At 39.2% G+C, this 20,124-nt stretch overlaps 1 protein-coding gene and 1 non-coding gene across 2 annotated transcripts in view; both read right to left on the bottom strand.

Moving 5' to 3' along the window:
- Window positions 1-325: 325 nt before the first annotated feature.
- LOC116154519 (U6 spliceosomal RNA) lies at window positions 326-432 on the bottom strand. Its single transcript, XR_004138494.1, has one exon. It is a non-coding gene; the product is annotated as a U6 spliceosomal RNA (small nuclear RNA).
- A 7,015-nt stretch (window positions 433-7,447) lies between these two features.
- The window catches only part of NOX3 (NADPH oxidase 3), a 55,882-nt gene continuing 43,205 nt past the window's right edge, over window positions 7,448-20,124 (bottom strand). Inside the window, exons 12-13 of the mRNA XM_064487110.1 lie at window positions 17,724-17,848; window positions 7,448-7,574 (exon numbers count right to left, since the gene is read on the bottom strand). Of these exons, the coding sequence (XP_064343180.1) occupies window positions 7,448-7,574; window positions 17,724-17,848 (252 nt within the window). The remainder of the gene's footprint in view (window positions 7,575-17,723; window positions 17,849-20,124) is intronic.

The following is a 20,124-nucleotide window of genomic DNA, read 5'->3' as shown; positions in this document are numbered from 1 at the left end:
TTGGTCTCAAGGTGGGGGTGGGGCAGCAAAGGAGTAACACCTCTGCTCATGTGAGTGCAAGCAGGATTGTTATAGAGAGTTTTATCATTTTCTTTGTAAAGGTTTTTATTTTTAAATTTTATTTAATTAATTATTTTATTGAGTTATAGTCAGCTTACAATGTTGTGTCAATTTCCAGTGTAGAGCACAATTTTTCAGTTATACATGAACATACTTTTATTCATCATCACAATTCTTTTTCACCATGAGCTACCACAAGATCATGTATATATTTCCCTGTGCTATACAGTATAATCTTGTTTATCTATTCTGCATATGTCTGTCAAAAAATATGGAATACTTCACGAATTTGCGTGTCATCCGTGCTCAGGGGCCATGCTAATCTTTTCTGTATTGTTCCAATATTAGTGTATGTGCTGCCGAAGTGAGCCCTGTAAAGGTTTCATATATTTTGCTTGTATTATATATTGGTATAGTTGGCAGAATTATCTATTGATACTATACATTGTTTCTATGCTTCCAAACATTAAAAAATAAATAACTTTGAATTTTGAGGTAAGTTGGCTAGAGATTCGGGGGGTGTGTGTGTGGCAAAGATTATCCTATAAAAAATGTAAGGGTGCTGGTCCTTTCCTTGGTTGGCAGATGACTTAATTAAATTAGTAAATTGAGATGGGATCATTATTGAGCTGTTTTCTTTAAGATCAATCAGAAGGTTCTGTAATCATTTGAAGGTGTGTGGACTTGATAAAGAGTTCTTAAAGCAGCTTTTTTTCTGTTTGGTCTGAGGAGAGAACTGGGAAAAGGTAACTTAGAGGGATGCAGAATTCTTATGAAAATTGATCAGGAGAACTATTTATGAACTGAAGAAAAGAGAAGAGAAAAAAGCCGCAGATGATAACGGCTGATAGATACCTAAGGAGACACTCTACATCGCTTGGTGATGAGGTGACGCATGTAGACGAGATGCACGGCGAGGATGCCACCCACCTCTTAGCGAAGGGAAAGACTGGTTCACCTGAGGAGCAGGGCTTCATTTGTGCCAACAGCATGACTCGGCTTTGCTTGCTAAGTATGGACGGATTGCCTGAAGTTGGACTACACCTAAGCTTTAACCTGGAAATTTCTACTGTACATATTTGAGGTCCCAAAAGCACGAAGGATGTTTTCCTGAAATGTTTTTAGGGAAAAGTGGAAGATATAAGATGACGAAACAGGGGTTTGGGATAAGGATTTGAGAGCATTATGAGACAAAGAGAAGAATTAAAGATGACTCAGATGTGTTTAGTGTTTTTAGTGTAGGTATTTTGGTAGATGATGGTGGAATTAACTGAAACCAAAAAAAAAAAAAAAAAAAAAAGGAGGAAGAGCAGGTTTATAAGAAGAAAAATAAAGAGTTTGGTTTTGAGTATGAAAAATTTGAGATGCTTATTATACTTCCAATGGTGGAGCAGGCAGTTGGATATATTAGACTGCAATCCAGAGGAGATGTCTATGCTGGAGTTCTAAATGTGGAACTCATCAGCTGACAGATGGTGTTCAAAGCCATAGGAATGTATGATATTAGTCAAGGGGAGAGGGTGGACGGAAAAAGACAAGAACCATGATCAAGTCCTAGGACACACCAACATTTTAAAGTTGGACAGAGGAGCTAGGGAAGAAAACTAAGAGACTGTTATATCACCAAAGTCAAAAGAAGGGAGACATAGTCAACTGTTTAAGTTGCTGCTAACAATAAAATGGGATTGAATTTCACTTCCTGGAGGAATGTACCTTGAAAATAGTTATAGTTGTGAAGAAAACAATCCGACTGGAGTGTGTTAAGAGAGAATATTGTAGACATTCAACCATGGAGAGTTGATTAATACTGCAACAGACACACGCATACTCACCAACAGACAAAATAAAGGACAAATCTAATCTAAGAAATTTAAAAATCTTGTGCATAAGAAAAGGAACAGAAGATTCTGGAGCAGAAAGGCGACCAGCAGTCTGACCTGGCTCCTACCTCACTCTGCTCGTCTGAAGTCCCACTTGTGAGTCACAAATGCTCTTTCTGGAAAGAAGTGAAGAGAGAGGATATCTTTTTCCTCTTCTGCTAGGAAGTTATGAATGAATAAGGAGAGAAATCAACAAAGCTGACTTTCTCTGTTGGACGAGACAGATCCAAGCTTCACACTTAATTGGGAGAAGGGGTCTAAATCCTGGGAGTCTCTCCTCACAGAATGCATTATGTTCTCACTCCCCTGCCCAATTAGTTGGAGTGAACCAAGATACGAGGCATACAGTAGAATTTCAGAAGATAAAATGGAGCGCAGGCAATCCAGGACAGTCTGCACGCCACCCAGGCTGAGCTTCCTTCCTCTCTTACACACTGCTCCGTCCTGGCTGTTATCCTCTCAGATGACAGAAAAGGCTGAACCAAGCTTTAGAGAAGAAAACATGATTCACACAAAAACCTGTACATGAATGTACAGTGTGCATTCTGCACAGTGACTGCTAACTGATGTGGGTTTTCTTTTGTAAGAGTAAAGCTGCTCTAAAAATGATTGTGGTGTACACCAGAAACTAACACAACATTGTAAATCGACTATACTTCAATAAAAATAAAATTGATTGTGGTAATGCTTGCACAACACTGTAAATATGTATGTAAAAATTGACTAGAACACTTAAAATGGGTTAATTTTATGGTTGTGAATTGTATCTCAGTACAGTTATTATAAGAGAAAGAGGCAGAGAGAGAGAAACATGGTTTTAGAGACGGCATGGAAAAAAATCCAAGAAATTATTCACAATATGGAAGAACCAATAAAATGTCTGGACAGAGTCATCTAACATGAACAAGGAAAATACAAGGAGCATAGCAACTACACAGAGTTAGTACAAGAACAAAGAGGAAACAACCATGAGAATGAATTAACCCAATCAAGTAAAAACGGTAACTCAGATAATTCCTCAATACTGCTTCACGTAATGGAGAACTTAATGAGCACATTAAGTTAGTAAGATAGAGAAAAAAGACAAAATTATAAAACAACAAAATGAGATCAACAGGGATAATGCAGTTCTAAGGTAACAATTCAGGGTTTAAAGCAGCATCTTTATGGAACTAATTAAAAAATGGTAAACACTAAGGTTTACTACTGAAAGCTGTATTCCAAGTCCATAATCTCTCCCTAAACTGAAATTGTAAAATATAAAAAAAGTGAAGAATTTGAGAGGGTTTTTCTTGATAATCTACTTGCAGCATAATCTGTCCTGAACAGAGATGAAGTTATTTTTAATATTTATTTATCCCATTTAATTTGAATATTTATATTTATACTTTACATTGAAAAAAACATTAAAACTTTTGAGGACTGGATGCTGCCCCTGATTCTACTGGAGTTTGATGCAATATATGGAATATACATTTATTTTTTACAATATGAAATAATTTTGAATTCTGAAACATTTATTGCACTAAGGGTTTCAGAAGGAGCTTGTGGACCAGTAAGAAAATAGGAGAAGCCACAAATAAATTAAGGGGACAATGAGATTAAAGTAATCTGAAAAATTAATATACAAGAAAAAAGATCCAATATAAAGATAACTGACATCTCTGAAATAAGAAGACAAAGGAAATAAAAGTGTATTCAAAGACCTAATACAAGAAAAATTTCCTGAAATGAAAGAAAAGTTCAAGAAAACTCACTGTAATACAGGAAAAATCAATATTCAAAATCCAGAAGTTATGAATGTCAAAGATAAAGAAGAATTACTTAGGCATCTAGGAAAAAAGGTGACTTATTTACAAGGGGTAAAGAATGAAATTGGCTCATACTTTCCTGCAGCAGTGTTAGATGTCAGAAAACACTGGAGTAGTATCTGCAAAGCTCTGGGAAAAAAAATATGGTCTAAGAACACTGTATACAGCCAACTCTCAGTTGAGTGAAAAAGCAACAGACTGACATTCTCAAATATGAACTAGGTCAGGGACTACCACACTCATGAGCCCTTCCTAAAACATATTGCCTGACAATTAATTCAACAAATTAGTAGTTTAGGCTGAATGGAAACTCAGGAATAGAGAAGTTATGTTGCAAGGAATGGTGGTGAACAGGGAATCCGTTTAAGGTTATCCTTTTTAAAGTTACTTATAGAACTCAGTAAAAGGCTTCATGTAATCAAGATTTCTTTTATCCTCCTGAGCAATAAATACTACATGGACCTTGGAATCTTTTTATTCTAGTGTCACCGCCCCATTTTCCATATTGCCTTTGTCTAATATTTTAGTTTTGCTTTTTAAAAAATATTCCTTCTGAAATAATCATTTATTTCTTTTACAGCCAATGCTTAGAGAGTTTGACAAATATTTCTCAACATCTTTGCTCACCACTGCTTCTTGGATCTCACTCATTGAATTTCCATCTTCCTCAAATCTATCCTTTTGTAGTTTTTTCAGTAAGGGAGATACATTTCAGGGTTTTCTTTTGTTTGAAAATGTCTGTATTTTGCCTTCACTTTTGACTAATAATTTCACCGAGCACAAAATTCTCAACTGATAGTTACGTTTCTTCAGCACTTTGAAGATATTATTTCATTATCATCTGGTCTCTACTGATGCTTCTGAGAAGGCAGCTGTCAAATTTATTGTTGTTTGTCTGTAGGTAACGTAACTTTCTCTCTCCGGTACTTTAGGGTGTCCTGTTTTACGATGATGCTTCTGGATGTTGAATTTTCTTTCTCTTTCTCTTGCTTTCTGTTCTGTTCTGTTTCTGTTTTCTTCTTTCTTTCCTGTCTTCTTTTCTTTCTTACCTTTTGTTTTTTTTTCTTTTCTTTTTTGCTTTTATTTTTTTGCTTCTCTTTCTTATGTATTCTCCTAGGTAAACTTTAGCATGTCTACTGCTTCAAAATGTTCTAAAGAAAATTTAAATTGTGACAGGATTTTATTTAATCTATTAATTAATTTGGAACAAATCAATATTTTTAGTATGTTTAATATTCCTATTTAGGAACATGGTACTTCCACCCATTTAAAAATGTTTCTCTGTAAATGTTTTTTTCATGATCACTTCATCTTGCATAATTCTTGTTAAATAAATTTATAGGTTTGCTATGTATTTTTTTTCTATTTTGAATGGACTATTTCCTTTTTAAAAAAATCTCCATTTTCTATTTGGCTATTCTGTACTAAAGAAATCTACTGATTTTTTTTTTTCTATCTAGAGAGGTCAGATTCTACATAATATGTAGGAAAGTAGCCTAAAGTTCAAAATAAAAAGGGATGCAAACAACAGAGATTTTTAAAAAAAAATACAGCAAAATCTGTTCTAAAAAATACCACTTTATTTTTTTTAGAACAATTTTAAGTTTATGACAAAATTAAGAGAAATATACAGAGATTGGAATCTATTTTTAATGATAAATATACTCTAACTTACTAGACAAAATTAGCTGATCAGAGAGTGCATTTTATTTTCAAAGAGACAGGGAAAGAAAGTAATAATTGAATATGATGAAGAGAAAATCTTTTACTATATCTAATTTTCCTGCTAAAGATTTGACATATACATTTGACTACAGAAAGTTCTAGTTGTAAAAGCTGAGTCGATTTAAATGGGGAAATAGATATACAGAAAGATTGGGTATATTAAAATTAGTAGAGTTTGAATGATAGTCACCAAGAAATACTTAAAGATACTGAGAAATTCCAGTGCAGATTAGTAAAAATAATTTTTAAGACATTGGGGAATAGATTCAACTTTTTCCTAGAATATATTTGGATATATAACCTAGAAATTATAGAATCAACATTAATACCTGAGGAGAAAGTATAATAAGTGATCAGTTTATAATTTAGAAACACATGAAAGAACTTAAGTGGTTGCCTGACTTGGTAAAAACAAATCATGTCAGACCAATTGAATTCTGTTCCATGGGAGAACAGCAGTCTACAAAGATAAGAAGCATTTATAAAACACAGGCTGTTTTAACTTCAATAAATCCTCTTGTTTTATTGTATATGACATCTTATTTTTAAGCTAAGAAAGTATGGTGAGCTGCACCGTTCTCAGTGGCTAGTTATCATGAATATATTCCCACCTGGGTGCTCATATTAACACACAATTGCGAGGATTCGTGGTGGAGTTCTTTGCATTTGATAACTTGATTGAAAATCTAAACAAAAGATTTGAGATATCACTAAATAAATCTATAGATATGACTGAGTTACATACTAGTATAAGTCTCTGGTGCTAGACTTTAAAACAATCTTGAAATACTAGAAAGAATCTAAAAAAATAATCAATAGCCATAGAGAAAACTATAAGGTATGACGAATACTTTGTGAACAATGTAGGGATAAAACAACTGCATGATATGGAAAGACAGACTCAATGGTGGTATATATATTAAAAAAAAATCCCAGTATGTTTGTAGGGCAGAAGTTGAGTTGGGGTCCAAGTGTCAAGATGATCATAGGTCAAAATGTGACAGTAATAAAAAGTACTTGTTAAAAGAGAGTGAGAAAGAAATGTGGAAGAAAGGAAAGAAAGAGGCAAACACAGAATTTAGTTGCATTGAAAAGCATATGGCATACAAGATCTAAAAAAATCACTCTTCTCCCGACTGCTAGTCATGCTTTGATTGGAACACTATGTCTCATTTTAGTCAACACATTTTAAAAGGATGTGAAGAAATGAAAATGGATTTGAAGATGAGCAACAAGAATGATGGAAGTGCTAGGATATATATCCTAGGCTGAAAAGTTAAGAGTTCAGTGTTGTTTGGACTAGAAAAGGGATGGGGAAAGGCAGAGTTTATCGTCAAGTATACAAAGGCTATTTGTGAAAGATAACCCCCATTGGTGATTGCTCAGATCTATGGAGGATGAAAAAAAAGCACAAAGGAGCTTAAGTTTAAAGCAGAAAAGATCAGGTTTGGATATAAGGCAGATGTCTCTGCCATCAGGGAGATGAAATTTGAAATAATTTCTAAAGGAGGCTACAAGCCACGCAGTCACGCCAGTTGCCATACTGGGTGCACCATTAAGCATGAAAACAGTCTTGGGAAAGATGACCTACGTCAGGGGTCAACAGACTACCTCCCACAGGCCAGGTCTGGCCTGCCACCTGTGTTTTGGACAATCCATGAGCTAAAAATGACTTACATTTTTAAATTGTTGAAACCAAGTCAAAAGAGGAATATTTCATGACAGAAGAAAATTATAGTAAGTTTGATTTCAGGGTCCACAAATAAAGTTTTACTGGAACACAGCCATGCCCATTTGTTGAGGGATGGTGGCTACTTGAGTGATTGCAGTAGCAGAGCTGAGACCAGACAGTCCACAAAATCTAAAATAATTACAGTTTTGCCCTTTATAGGAAAAGCTTCCCGACTTCTAACCTATGTGATTGTAGCCACTTACATAATATATGCACGGATTTTTTTTTTTCTCCAGAGTCTAGAAGCTTTCTTTGTTGTAATAAAAATGAACCCCCCTGGGGTCGGCTGATGAATATAGACGGCACATTCTTTGAATTATCTTTGAGAGAGCTTTGGGTCCACAGAAGAACACGCCAATGTCGCTGCTGCAGTAGAGGTAAGAAAAGGAGAGAATGTGTTACACGGGAGAGATGTGGACCAGAAGCCAAGACAGAATGATGCAGTGAGTGAGTGGCTGTGGTTGTGACTTTATGTATTGATTTTTCTCCACCCACTTTCCTTTTTCTTGGATGCTCTTCTATCTTCAGCACCAGGCTCTCTCACAGGTCTGCAGAGTCCTGTTATGCCCTGCATTGCATAGGTAAGTGGTACCAAGAAGACTGAGGCTGCCAGGGGCCATCATGACTGGCAAGGGCGTTTTGATACAGAGGTGATAGCGCCTGGAGTTTTGGTCAGGTGACCTTGATTAATGTCCTCTTGGACTGGTGATTAGAATGTAAGCTCCCCGAGAGCAGGGACCTGGTCTGTTTCCTACCGTAAGGAATAGTATCCAGCATCCAGCAGACAATCAACACGTCTGTTGAAGGGATGAATAAATGGCTCTGCTGTTATTATCTGCGTGGTCTTGAGTAAGACTCTGGACCTCAATCTCCGCATGTGTAAAACCAAGATAATGATGACTACATTGTATGTTTTATCCAAAGCAAAATGAGATAATGCATCCAAAACGGTTTTAAAAGTGTTAGTGATTCCTATTATTCAACCCTGCCTTTTCACAGATAAAAACATGTATACAAAAGTCATAGCAACTTAGTTTATTTCTCCTGTTGGAGTTAATTTGGTTTTTAAAGAAGGTCAAAAAGAAGAGTTGGAAAGGAAAATCATATTGCTGGAAATGAAGTCACCCCAAAGTTGTCATCTCTAATGATGGCATTTCAGAAAACTGTGTTGAAGAGGTGTTTTTGCATATAGTGACTGCCCTGGGGCTGCTCAAATCCCTTGTAAACACAACTGCCAGCTCTGCTTATAATACAAACAATGAATCAGTGCACAGCAAAGTGTGAGAACTAGGTTGTCTCTGGAAATTGGGAGGGGCGGGTCTCTATAGGGACTTAGAGAGACCATGTCTTCCCTTATCTTGTGTTGTACTGTTTCTTGCAGCATTTTTCCAATCTCTGGCACAAGCTTAATTAGTTACTTTAGTCTAGTTCTCACACTTTGCTGTGCATAAAATTATCTAGGCAGATTATTAAAACATAGAGTCCCAGGCTTGAATCCAAGGAATGCATTTTTAGCAAGGCCCCCCCAGATGACATTAAAGCACATGGTCTTATGAACCACATTTTGACAAACACTGTCTTGGAGAAATTCCTCAGAACTGAGGATCAGCTTGCTACACCACCTTTCCTTCCTCATTCTGCTTTTGTTGGGAGGCGGGGAGCGTGCCTCTATAGCCTCATTCTCCTTAGCTTGCATATTAACATGGTTCTTTGCCATGTATTGTATCCATATTTAATTATGTGTTCCCAAACCATAATATCCATGGTAGAAATTGATGGTTCAATGACATTTCAAACTCTAGCTTCAAAGAAACTTATCAAGTGGATTCATTTGTAAATGACAATATGTTTAAAATGTGTAAGTACTATTTTTAAAGCCATCATTCTCATGGCTAAATTTGAGAAAATACTTTTCCGGAAAATACTTCCCACTGAAAAAACATGAGTTTATGACTTAATGAAGCAATTTAGAGGTGTTTATGGAAATATCAGCCCACGGTTAAGAGTGCTGTTGGCTCCCCCACTTGGTTGCTAGGAAACTTAGGGCATGTTAATTACCTCCTCAAAGCCCCCCCTTGCCTTAGGGATCCATGAGGGCAGTTCTTGTACCAAACTTCTAGCACCTCTGTGAAGGTTAGACCAGTCTTAGCAGACACAGCCTTCCGCCCTGTCCTTGGCACACTGGTGTGTTCTTGGGAACAGCGAGCTTACATTGTGACCTACATGATGTCTGCTTGCTCCACAAAGTTGACCAGAAGATGTGATGTTGGCTGTTAACCCAGTAATGATCACAGACCTCCCGGATTAGCACTCTTGCACTAGGTTTTTTGAGTTCTGGACTGAAACACTTTGAATGATAGATGGGCCAGGCAAAACCCTTCCCAGTGAAGAGTCTGATGCCCTGAGGCATCCTTGCATCTATGTTCAAAGACACTGTTACGCGTGGTGATATTTTTCCATTAGTGCAGGTGTCACCAAAGAGATTGCCCACTGGCCCGTCCCCAGCAGGCTAAGATTGCCCTTTCGTTTGCAGCCACTGTGGCTGTTTGCAGATCATGAAGATGCTCTTTGATGCTCTGCCTTTAAGACTCCATTTCAAACGATTCTGATTGCTGGCTGCCCGGGGTACTACTGGTGTCCCCAGCAGTTCACAGCTACCCTGCCTCTTTTGAAGTTGTGGCTATTACACGGCACAGCTAAGTACACACTTTTCTGTATTTATGTAGCTCTCATGGTTATGCAATCACCAAAAAGTCTCACAAAGGTTATTCACGATCTACCCTTCACTAAGGCAGAAAGGCCAGTCCTTCCCTAGCTCTCCGAGCACTTCTGTCCCCACACTCGGCATTCTTTCGCTTGCCTTGCTTACCCTCCTCGGCATTTGTGATTTCAAGTACAGAGATTTCTCATCACAAATGCTTGCAGTGAAGCATGGAGCTGAGAATCCCCACAAAGTGGTTAAGGCACAGATGTGACAGCATTTTTTTTTTCTTTTATGAGGCCATGGACAAGTGCAACAGAACCCTAATGGGGTTGGTAAAGAAAAAAATTCTTCTATAAAGTTTAATTACCCACAATTTCTCAGAATGAAAAAAAAAGGATTCTCTGTAAAAGAAGTCTAAAAACACACGGCATTCTTCTTCAGTTTACAGCCTGCAAGCTGCAGAGTTTGCACACACGGGAAGAGTTGGCTCAGGGACAACATGAACGGCATCGATCAGGTCCGAGCTGCTGCCTTTCATGAGAAAAGGACAAATTTTACCCAGGCTCCAAAGACGGTTAACATTAACAGCATTATTTTTAGCTCTGATAAACAATAAAGAACATCCTCCCATCCCCTTCTTATTTGCTAAATAACTATTGTGCTTTTCTGTGGGGTTGATGCATTTTTCAAAACAGTTCAGCGATGCCATGCATGAAAGGCAGCCAAAATGTCACCCCCAGAGGACAGTCCGCCTGGCAGATACACGGGAGAGCGCTTGTGCCCGGGAGTAATCCCACATCCTGCTGGATTCCCAGCTTCGGCTGCCTTGAGCCCTGCTCTCTTTCAATCGTATGTTTGTTTTTATGTGTTGGCTTTTATGCTTGGTAAGTTATAACCCTGTAGGGGCAGACCCTAAACCCCATTTAAAAAAAATCAAATTACTTTATGCCCTGAGTGCACTCTGCAAATAAAATCGATAAACAGAAGCTTCCCGTGGATTTATGGAGGCTTAGAAAGAGGACCACGAGGGCGACGAACTCGGTATCAGACAATGGACACCACTTTGGGTTAATCTTTTCTAGAGAATGAGTTTCATTAGAAACGCTGCCAAATGATTCATCGCATAATTACATGTTGTATAACACCTTTCTTTTTTCCCCCGTAACCACAGATGAGCATTGTGTTGGCCTTTTTTTTTTTTTTTTTTTTTAAACCCATCTCCCATTTGATTTGCAGCAGCCTGCTCTGGGACTTCTCTCTGGGTCCTAATGACTCAGTTCACTGGGGGCTACGGACGTCCCTACAGCACTTGCTCACGGCTGAGACACACTTCTCTCGCTCTTCCTGCCGACTCCATCTTTGGCAAGAGTTAGCACTCTTGTCCCAGCTCCCTCATCTTTCTCATTGCCCCTTCACCTGCTGACGCTGGTTACTGTGCTTGGCTCTGAGGAGCAGAGAGAAAGCTGCCGCCCTTGAGGACGTCATGGTCAACTAGGAGAGAGAAGTGAAGGCAGCTGACTTACAGCATTGGATCCCTGGCAAGGGTAGCGCCATTTTTCTTCCAATCTTGTCGCCTCCCCCTTTCTGATAAAACACTGAAGTCTATACACCTTCACACAGAAATATCCTAATATTTTTGCCATACCTAATGACTTGATACGTAGTATCAGCAAAGAAAATTTGCAGAATAGTGATAAATACACCCTGTGGTCACTTGCTCCCTGATCCCACCTACTGCAGATGGAATACTGCCAGGAATTTTCGTTGAACCTTCCCTTGATTATAACTGGAGGCCTGGATGTCCTCTGGTGCAAAGGTCCTATTTAAGTATGCTAACAGTACTCCAGCCCTAAGTTTATGGTGGTTTTATTGTTCTCGTGAAGCTATCATTTATCATGTGTGGGATTTCCACTTAAGTCTGTTCCTTTGAGTATTCTGAACAATTTAGTCAACTAAGGAATGTTTAGGATACCCTGTTAGATAGGCAGACTTGTGTGCTATAATCAGAATGGTAATTTCTTAAAAAGATCATTTAAAAACATTTTGCACATATGCACATACAAATGAGAACTGGAGGGAGTGCACACAAGCAAATGTGGTTCCAGATGGACACATTTACTCAATTTAGTATAAGGTATTTTTACATTTCTGAAAACAATGGGCGGTCTAAAATACATCCACGCAGCACGGATTAGAAGCTTACAATTGTATGGTAAGTCAGTCCCTTCCTGTGCTCCTGGGTTGGGTTGTACTGTTCTGACAAATGATAGTACTCTTCCAGTCTTTGCTTTTTTCCTTCAAGATAAAAGAAACACTTCTACTGAAGTTAAGAAAAAAATGGCCAAACCTTCAAACTTTTTATGGGAATTAATTACATAAAGTTTTATGCCTACAAGGCATGGTGAAGTTACTAGTAGATGAGTCAAAAGTGGCAAATGATAAATACTATGTGAAACATAAGATCAAAGATTGAAGTATTATGGAATATCACTTTATTCAATTAATTAAGAATAACTGATCCACACATCCAGAAGGCTGACTGCATGCCCAACGCGTGTTTACCAAAAAAGTAACTGGATGTAACAAAGATGTATTTATTTTCATTCTGTCTACCTTTTTGGAAATGATTTCCTGATTTTTCTGAACATTTGCCTTAAGCTTGGGAGCATATTGAAAATGTTTAAAAAAATGAAATACAGCTTTCATTTTTGTATAAGATACACATTTCTAAAGGTTAGTAAGACATGGATATCAATGCATGTATTTAATTAATCTATTATATTTTAATTGGGAGAATAATAGCCATTGTTTTTGTGTTTGGAGTAAATGTTAGTGCTTGTCTAACTTGAGCAATATACAATTGTCACATGCACGTCCGTTTGGCTGAATCAATAAAAGATTTACTTTTTATATATCTGCTTAGCATTTGTTGATCTTCTTTTAAAACTATGCTTATGTTTTTGCAATACAGCTGAGACAATTACAAAAATTAATTGCAAATAAAAACAACAGAATACCCTTTCTTACTTGCTACTCTCAGTCTTTGATCTCTTTTAAATTTTTTCTTCCTCTTTCCTTATTTGTATTCATTTTGATGTGCATCAATTTCTTTCTCTATTACTGTTATTTTTGCAATTTTCTGGTTCCTTTATAGCTTTCATGATTCTCTTTGATCTGCTTCCCTTCAAGCTTTATTTTTGGTGCTGTTTTTCATGTTCTGCAAAAAAAAAAAAATGTTTTTGCCCCTCTTCCTTTTAGTCTTTTGATTTAACTCCTTCTTCTGAGAACAAGAACAAACTCCTACTTTAAGTGAACAGGTAAACGTCGTTAAAAGAGTAAGCCCTAAGAATCCTTGGCTTCGCGCTGATGAATAGAAATGGTTGAGAGCCTACTTCAAAGACCCTCAAGAACAAAGAACCTTTTCTGAGGCCATGAACAAATCCATCAATTCTTTCTTGGCTCACCTTTGCCAAAAAAGAAGAGCTAATAACAGGACCGACCTGTCTTGTAAAAGCAGCCAAGAAGGCTTGGGAACAAACAAATCCTTGACATAATCAGGGGAAAACATACTGTTTATCTCTTTAATAACCATCTTGAGGAGAATTAATGTGACTTTGTCCTTTGTGCAGAACAATAATTGAATTGTGTGTTTTATTTATATCTGGACAAAGGCCAGGATATTGAAATACTTCTCAATATTAGATTTTCGTATTTAAAAATTAGATTCTATTGGCATTCTCTTTCCCCGATTTCTTCATTAAAAGCTTCATTAAACATAAATCTTCCTTTACCCAGCAGAAAACAAAATTATTTTAAGGAGGTCATTTAAAAAGTCTTTTGGAAGAACAGTGCTCAGATCTTTGCCGGTGACTTGCCTTTTCCCTCGCATCTGGCATCACATGGATAAAATGGTAATTGATCTTTGCCTACATGCATCTATTAATAATTACAATGATGGTTGAAGCTAGAAAACAAATTGCAATGTTCTAGAGTCTAAGGCTATTACAAACATACTATTTTTTAAATTAGGGGCTAGGAAGTATGATGTGGAGGCTGGATTCAGTGACATCCAAACCTTGGGGGGGGGTTACTCTTCTACTCTGGAAGAGATGAAGCCATCCAGCAGGAAGCAAGAGGTTCCAAAGATACTGTGCTAAAAAATTCAGTCAGGCTTTCAGTACCGGCATGTACTACACTTTGATGATGGCTTTTGAAAAGGGATGAACACACTCCTCATAAGAGCGATGAGAGAAGTGACAGCTGTATGGTTTTCCCATCTTCCAACTGTTCTCTACTCCTCTCCCCCTGCAAAATCAGACAGACTCACTTCTCAGCATGATGCAGTATAATTTTAGGGGCAGAGTCTGTACAAACTGAGTTCCACTCTGGGTCTCTTGATGCTGTGTTTCTGGCTCATGCCTTTCTGAGCAAAGGGAGATAATTAAATGGTTTGGTTTGAAAGGCCTTCCCACTGGGCTGCAAACTTCATGTGTAACACAAACAAACAAATACAACATGAGGCATCAATACGGGACAATCAGAGCAAAGAGCAGTCTTATGTATAAAAACTTAAAAATTGAGATGTATGTGTCCGCGTCAAAAGCCCGCAAGGTGGGAACATTCATCCCCTGATAACTGAAAATGGAGTTTAAAACATTTATCAGGGGAACAGATTTTTTTTTTCCCAAAAGGAGAAAACAGCACCAAATAAAAAAAAAAAAAGCTGGTAAATTTCTGTTTGTTTTCTATCTCCAATTTTTATTTTTTATCTCTAATTTTTAAAGGAAACTGCAGATAAAATGATCCAGTCTCTGCCTCTGGACAAGAAGTACTGGATGGGTGTGAGATGAAGGGTGACTTTCAGGGCTCAGAGGAGACTGGGAGTCTTGGAACCAGGGCTGGGTGTTGAGTGGGGAGCCCAGAGGAACTGAATTCTGAGGCTCCAGAAGCTGGGATGAGTCCAAAGCACCACATTTGGACGGATGGAGGGCCAGAACTCGATTCTAGACCAAGTGTCAGCAAGAGTCAGGTCAAGAAGTAAAACCAAGCAGGTGGGTTTCTGGAATGGAGAGTCCCAAGGCCACCTGCACGGGACTTGACTGGCCCTCAGAGTGCACCTAAAGCTGAGCCTGAGGCGGGGAAGAGACAGTGCGGCTGGTCCAGTCCGTCCTCCTCTTAACCCTGAAGCCAAAAGTTAAGCTTTTCTTGGCCTTTCTTGCTAGAAATCTTTTATTCTCAGGGCCACTCAAGGTCAGGAGTAAGTTCCAGTTGTCTCTTGCCTGGGCTGACGCTGGCATGGAGTGCTCAGGAGTCTAGAGCCTCGGCACTGAACGCTGTTTCGGGTCAAGGGTTTCTCCCAAAGCCTCCTGGGGCACAGGGCTTAGTGAGGTTGGCTGGGAGCCTCACAGAGCACAGACAGTTTAAGTCAGAGTGAATTCACTGAAATTGGATGGGCTAGGAACCTTTACAGCTACCTGGCCATTCCTTCCATGCCTCACCAAATCACCTTCCAATGGCTCATCCAGAGAAGTCTAGCAGAGTCAATGACAATTAATTAAAGGAAAAAAAAAAAAAAAAAACAGAATAGTTCTGGTACAAAGAAAATATAAGAAAAAATGTAAAACAAAGAAGCCAGATTGACCAAAAGATGAACAATATTCATCAGAAAAGTATTCCGTAGAACAGAAAAAAATACCAGGGAACTACAAAGAGTTTAATGAAGCAATAACCTCTGTGACAGAAGACCACAAAGCAGCAATGCCAGAACTGGCGGGAAGATGGGAGGATAAGAGGCAAATCACAGGAAACAGGGAATTAGTCAGAAATACCCTAGTAGATTTTAATTTACTTTTAATGGTTCAGTACTGGTAAACTGGGTAGAAAAGGGGTCGTATAGAAGACCTAAATGACATGATTAATAAAATGGCGATGAATAACACATATTGAACTCCGTAGCTGTAAATAGAGAATACCTGCCCCTTCCCTCCGATCTGTGATTCTTGGAACTCTTGTTGATCTATACATACTTGCTTCTTTCTCCATCTCATCTAGTTTCATGGCTCCAAACACAATTTACATGCTGACACTTCCCAAGCGTGTGCCTCCTGTCTGCACTTCTCCCATGAACTCCTGACTCATTCATCTGCCTACTCAGTCTCTCCACTTGGATGTATAACAGGCATCTAAAAGCTAAACATGTCAAGAAACTGAACTCCTGACATCTCACACCTGCCAGCCATTCCTCTTATAGTTGTCCTCATCTCGGTCAGCGGTAATTCCAGTCAAGTTTGGGCCATGACTCCCATCTAGTGCAACAGCAAGTGATGTCAGCTCTACCTTCAAAAAATATCTAGAATCCAGCTGCTTCTCGGTACCTCCACTGCCACCTCCCCCATCCAAGCCACCACCTCCACCGCTCACCTCCTCACTGGCCTTTCCATTTCTTCCCAAGGCTCCTTACAATCCAGTCTCTCGCAGCAGGCAGAGGGATCCAATTAAACGTAAGACTGATGCATCATGTCACTCTTGCTTAAATCTTAAGCTGGCTTCCCCTCTTAGAGTTAAATCCAAATAAAATGACCTGTAACTTTTCCCAGTTATCTCTCCTACATTCCTTCTCCTGCTACTCTTCCTTTTAACCCATGTGTTCCAACATTGCGGGCCTCCTAGATCATGCCAGAAATGGTGGCTCCTGCCTCAGAGCCTTGGCACATGCTGCTATTTTGCTCTTTCCCAGTTGTCCATGTAGCACACTCTCTCACTTCCTTCATATCATTCTTCAAACATGGAAACTATTCTTTAAACAAAGACACTATTAGGGCATGCTACTTCAAGAGCTGTAGATGATGGGGTTTCAAAACAAAGACTGATTTAGGAGATACACAATAACAACCATAACTATATGGTGCTTTGCACTTTACCAGGCTCTTCAACCAACTATACATTTTTTAAAATTATGAAAATAACACTGTGAATGCATAAAATCACTCACGTTTTACAGTGGGGCCCAAAAGCTCAAACAATTTCCCTTGTTCTAGACCGTGTAGCCAGTATTTTCTAGAATCAGAGAGCACAGCTTTCCCTCCTGCCTTATGGTCCCAGAGCAAATGCTCTTCCTCTTCTATGTTGAAACTTATCATGTAATGATGATAATAATAGTAATGTTAATAATAATAATAGTAATAGTAACAATAATAATAATAATAGCAGCTAACATACTGAACTCAGAGCACTGTTTTAGGCACTTTGCAAGTATTTATACATTTAATTCTCACAGAAGCTAGGAGGTAAACAGTTTTATTATTTGCAGTTTACAGAGAGGAAGACTAAGTCAGTGCAGCTTAAACAACCTGATCGAGGTAAACCAGTTGTGACGGCAGAGCCGGGATTTATGCCCCAGCACTTGGGCTCCAGACTTGGGTCCTTACTATCACCCCAAATCTCTACTTGGTTTTGCATTATTTATTTTCCTAGACATGCTAGATTCAGTCTATGGTTTGGCATGAGAGAATTCATCCAGGATTTCTTGAAGGCATTGGGCATTTAAGAAATACCATCTTAATGAAGTTGTAGTGTGAAAAATTTCAATGTAATTGATAATTGTCAGGTGCTGTAAGCCGCTCAAGCAGAGGCTTGTGGTTCCTGAACTATCCCACGGCCATCTTTTCTAAAGTTGATGTTTCATTTCTAAACAAGATGCCCCCTACTGCAGATTAACTAGTCTGTGCCGAGAACTTTCCATTTCAGCAGCAACGGAGCCTGCGCCTCTCCCCGGAGGCTCCCAGCAGGCAGAGGGGAGAGAGCTACCTTACCTGGAGTGACTGTAGGCGACCTGACGGAACTCATTATTCCAGTTAGGTCTTCCATAGAAGGTTTTCTGCTTTAATCCAGTAATCACATCAGTATTTTCGTCCCAGTGTAGAGCTATGTGAAAAGCCTAAAATATAAATTGTGGTATCAGATGACATTTAGAAAAAAAAAAAGTAAACTTTTTTTAAAAAAAAGTGAATACTAAATAAAAGATGAAGTAATGATGCTCATTTGTAGATTTGATACACAAGTGTTTTTAATGGGGAATCTTTTTGTATTCCACTGCTGAAACAAAGTGCCTTCCAAATGATTGATGTGCAAAAACAATGAGCCTGGAAAGAGGGCTTTTCTTGAAAAGATGAGAGTAATACAGAAAATTGGGTTAGGGGAAAGCAAGCACTAAGCTATTTCCTTTTTTTTCTGCCAAGTGTCTCAAAAAGTAATCTCAAGCTCTCCTCCCACTCATGTCATAGTAACCTTTGGGGATCTGAGGAGAGCACTGCCCGATTAAAGTGATAGGAAATGCCCAGAATGAAGCTGGACTTTACAATCAGGTCTGCCTAATGGGTTGAAACGGTTAGTGTTCAGGTTCAAGTGCTGGGAAGATGTTGAGTCTGGCAGGCAGGACAGGTGGCCAGAGCTCAGCAAGGGGCATGTTTGGAACTCTGTGGCTGACTGCTTGCCTTCCAATTAGATGGAAGCGCCCAGGTATCAGGTGGTGGATAAGTAAGAGCCTGGGGAGTAGCAATGCCTGGTGATGATTTTTTCGAGTTGCTGTCATTTGTTTCGGCCCCTGCTGAGTTCCGGTGATTAAGAAGGATTCCTTCGATAAACAACAAGGTTCTACTGTATAGCACAGAGTGCTATATTCAATATCTTATAATAGCCTATAATGAAAAAGAATATGAAAAGGAATATGTATATGCATAACTGAGTCACTGTGCTGTATACCAGAAGCTAACACAACACTGTAAACTGACTGTACTTCAACAAAAAATAATAAAAAATAATAATAAAAAAATAAATTACAAAAAAAGAATTCTTGCTTCTTATCCTCTGGGATTTGTGTCCCCAGTGCTCATCCCTCAGACCCTTCCATAGCTCTTAAGCTCACCAGTTTTACCCTTCGGTGCCCCATTTGCTCACATCCTCTGACCAGTTAGGGTATCACCCCTATCAGGCCCAACTCTTACCCCAGAGCCTACTGCAAGCCTGACTTCCCAGTTGGCTGGCCTTCTCATCAAAGCAGCTGGGGATTGGGAGGTGGGCAGAGAATAATGGACATGCCCTCACAAGCCTGTAGATGATGGAAGACTCTGGTGGGATTGCAGAAATCTAGGCTGTGGGAAGTTGCCATTGACAAGTCTGACTCCATGGAACAGAGCTACTATAGGCATTGAGTTTGGGAACAGGGGTCCAGGCAAGAGAGGGAAAAATGGCAAGAGGAGGGCAGGACCCTCTCAGGCAGGTTGATCAAGGCAGAGAGTTCTGGAATAAGAACCTAGATGGTTGTTGAGGATTGGACCTTGGAAACTGGCAGAAGCACCCCTATCAGAACTGGAACTCAAGGTCAGAGTTGTACTGGCCTCCAGATGAGAGTGGCCATGCTGTATCTCCCCAGCTGTCTTGCTTAACAGTAGGACTGGTTGGTGCCACACAGGAAGCTGGTTTCAGCTGCAGGCAGAAGAAGAAGGCAGAGACCGTCGACTCTCTTTTGACTAAGTGCCAGATCTGATGACCAATCCAGCCTTACTTGGCTTCTCCACCACATGGCTGAACATTGCTTCGTCTTGATTCTATCTGCATTATAAAATCCTAGTTCTTCTACTTTTCTCTGGCTCTTCTTTTGATTCAAGCAAGAAACGTTAGATTTTATTTTCTTGTCATATTCTCATGTCTCAAAAGGCAGCTGCCTTCTCAATCGCTAGGCTCGGTTCTCTGCCTCTCTTTTGGACCACTACTTCCCAAAGAGCTTCCATTGTCATAGCCCCAGTTAGCATAACATACAAAGATGGATTCAAACTTTCTCTCCCGAGCCCTCATCTTCTTCCCTGAGTAGAGTCCTGCCTCTCAAATTCTATATATATTTTTTTGTAGAATTCTTTCTGTTCCTTTGAATTGGTCATTGCAGCTAAAAATGAGTCATTCAATTTCCCAAATGATTTGTGACTTCCAGTTACTCCCACAGACAATTGTGAAGTGATTTCCACAGGCGGGCAGGTGCTCTGAATGGAGTGGTAGAAAGAAGAGAGAAGGTCTCTGCTTTGGGAGGAGCTGGTCATCGGAGGGAGGGACCGCCCATGCACACAGCTGCTATGACCTGAGTCAGACTGCCCGTCTTTACTAGAGACCGAAGCAAAGTGCCCTGGAGAAGGAAACAGGTTACTCTGGTGAAGCTCCAAA

This window comes from Camelus dromedarius, chromosome 6 (assembly GCF_036321535.1).
Source record: "Camelus dromedarius isolate mCamDro1 chromosome 6, mCamDro1.pat, whole genome shotgun sequence".
Taxonomy (NCBI): Eukaryota; Metazoa; Chordata; class Mammalia; order Artiodactyla; family Camelidae; genus Camelus; species Camelus dromedarius.
This window is presented reverse-complemented; position numbering and strand designations above follow the sequence as displayed.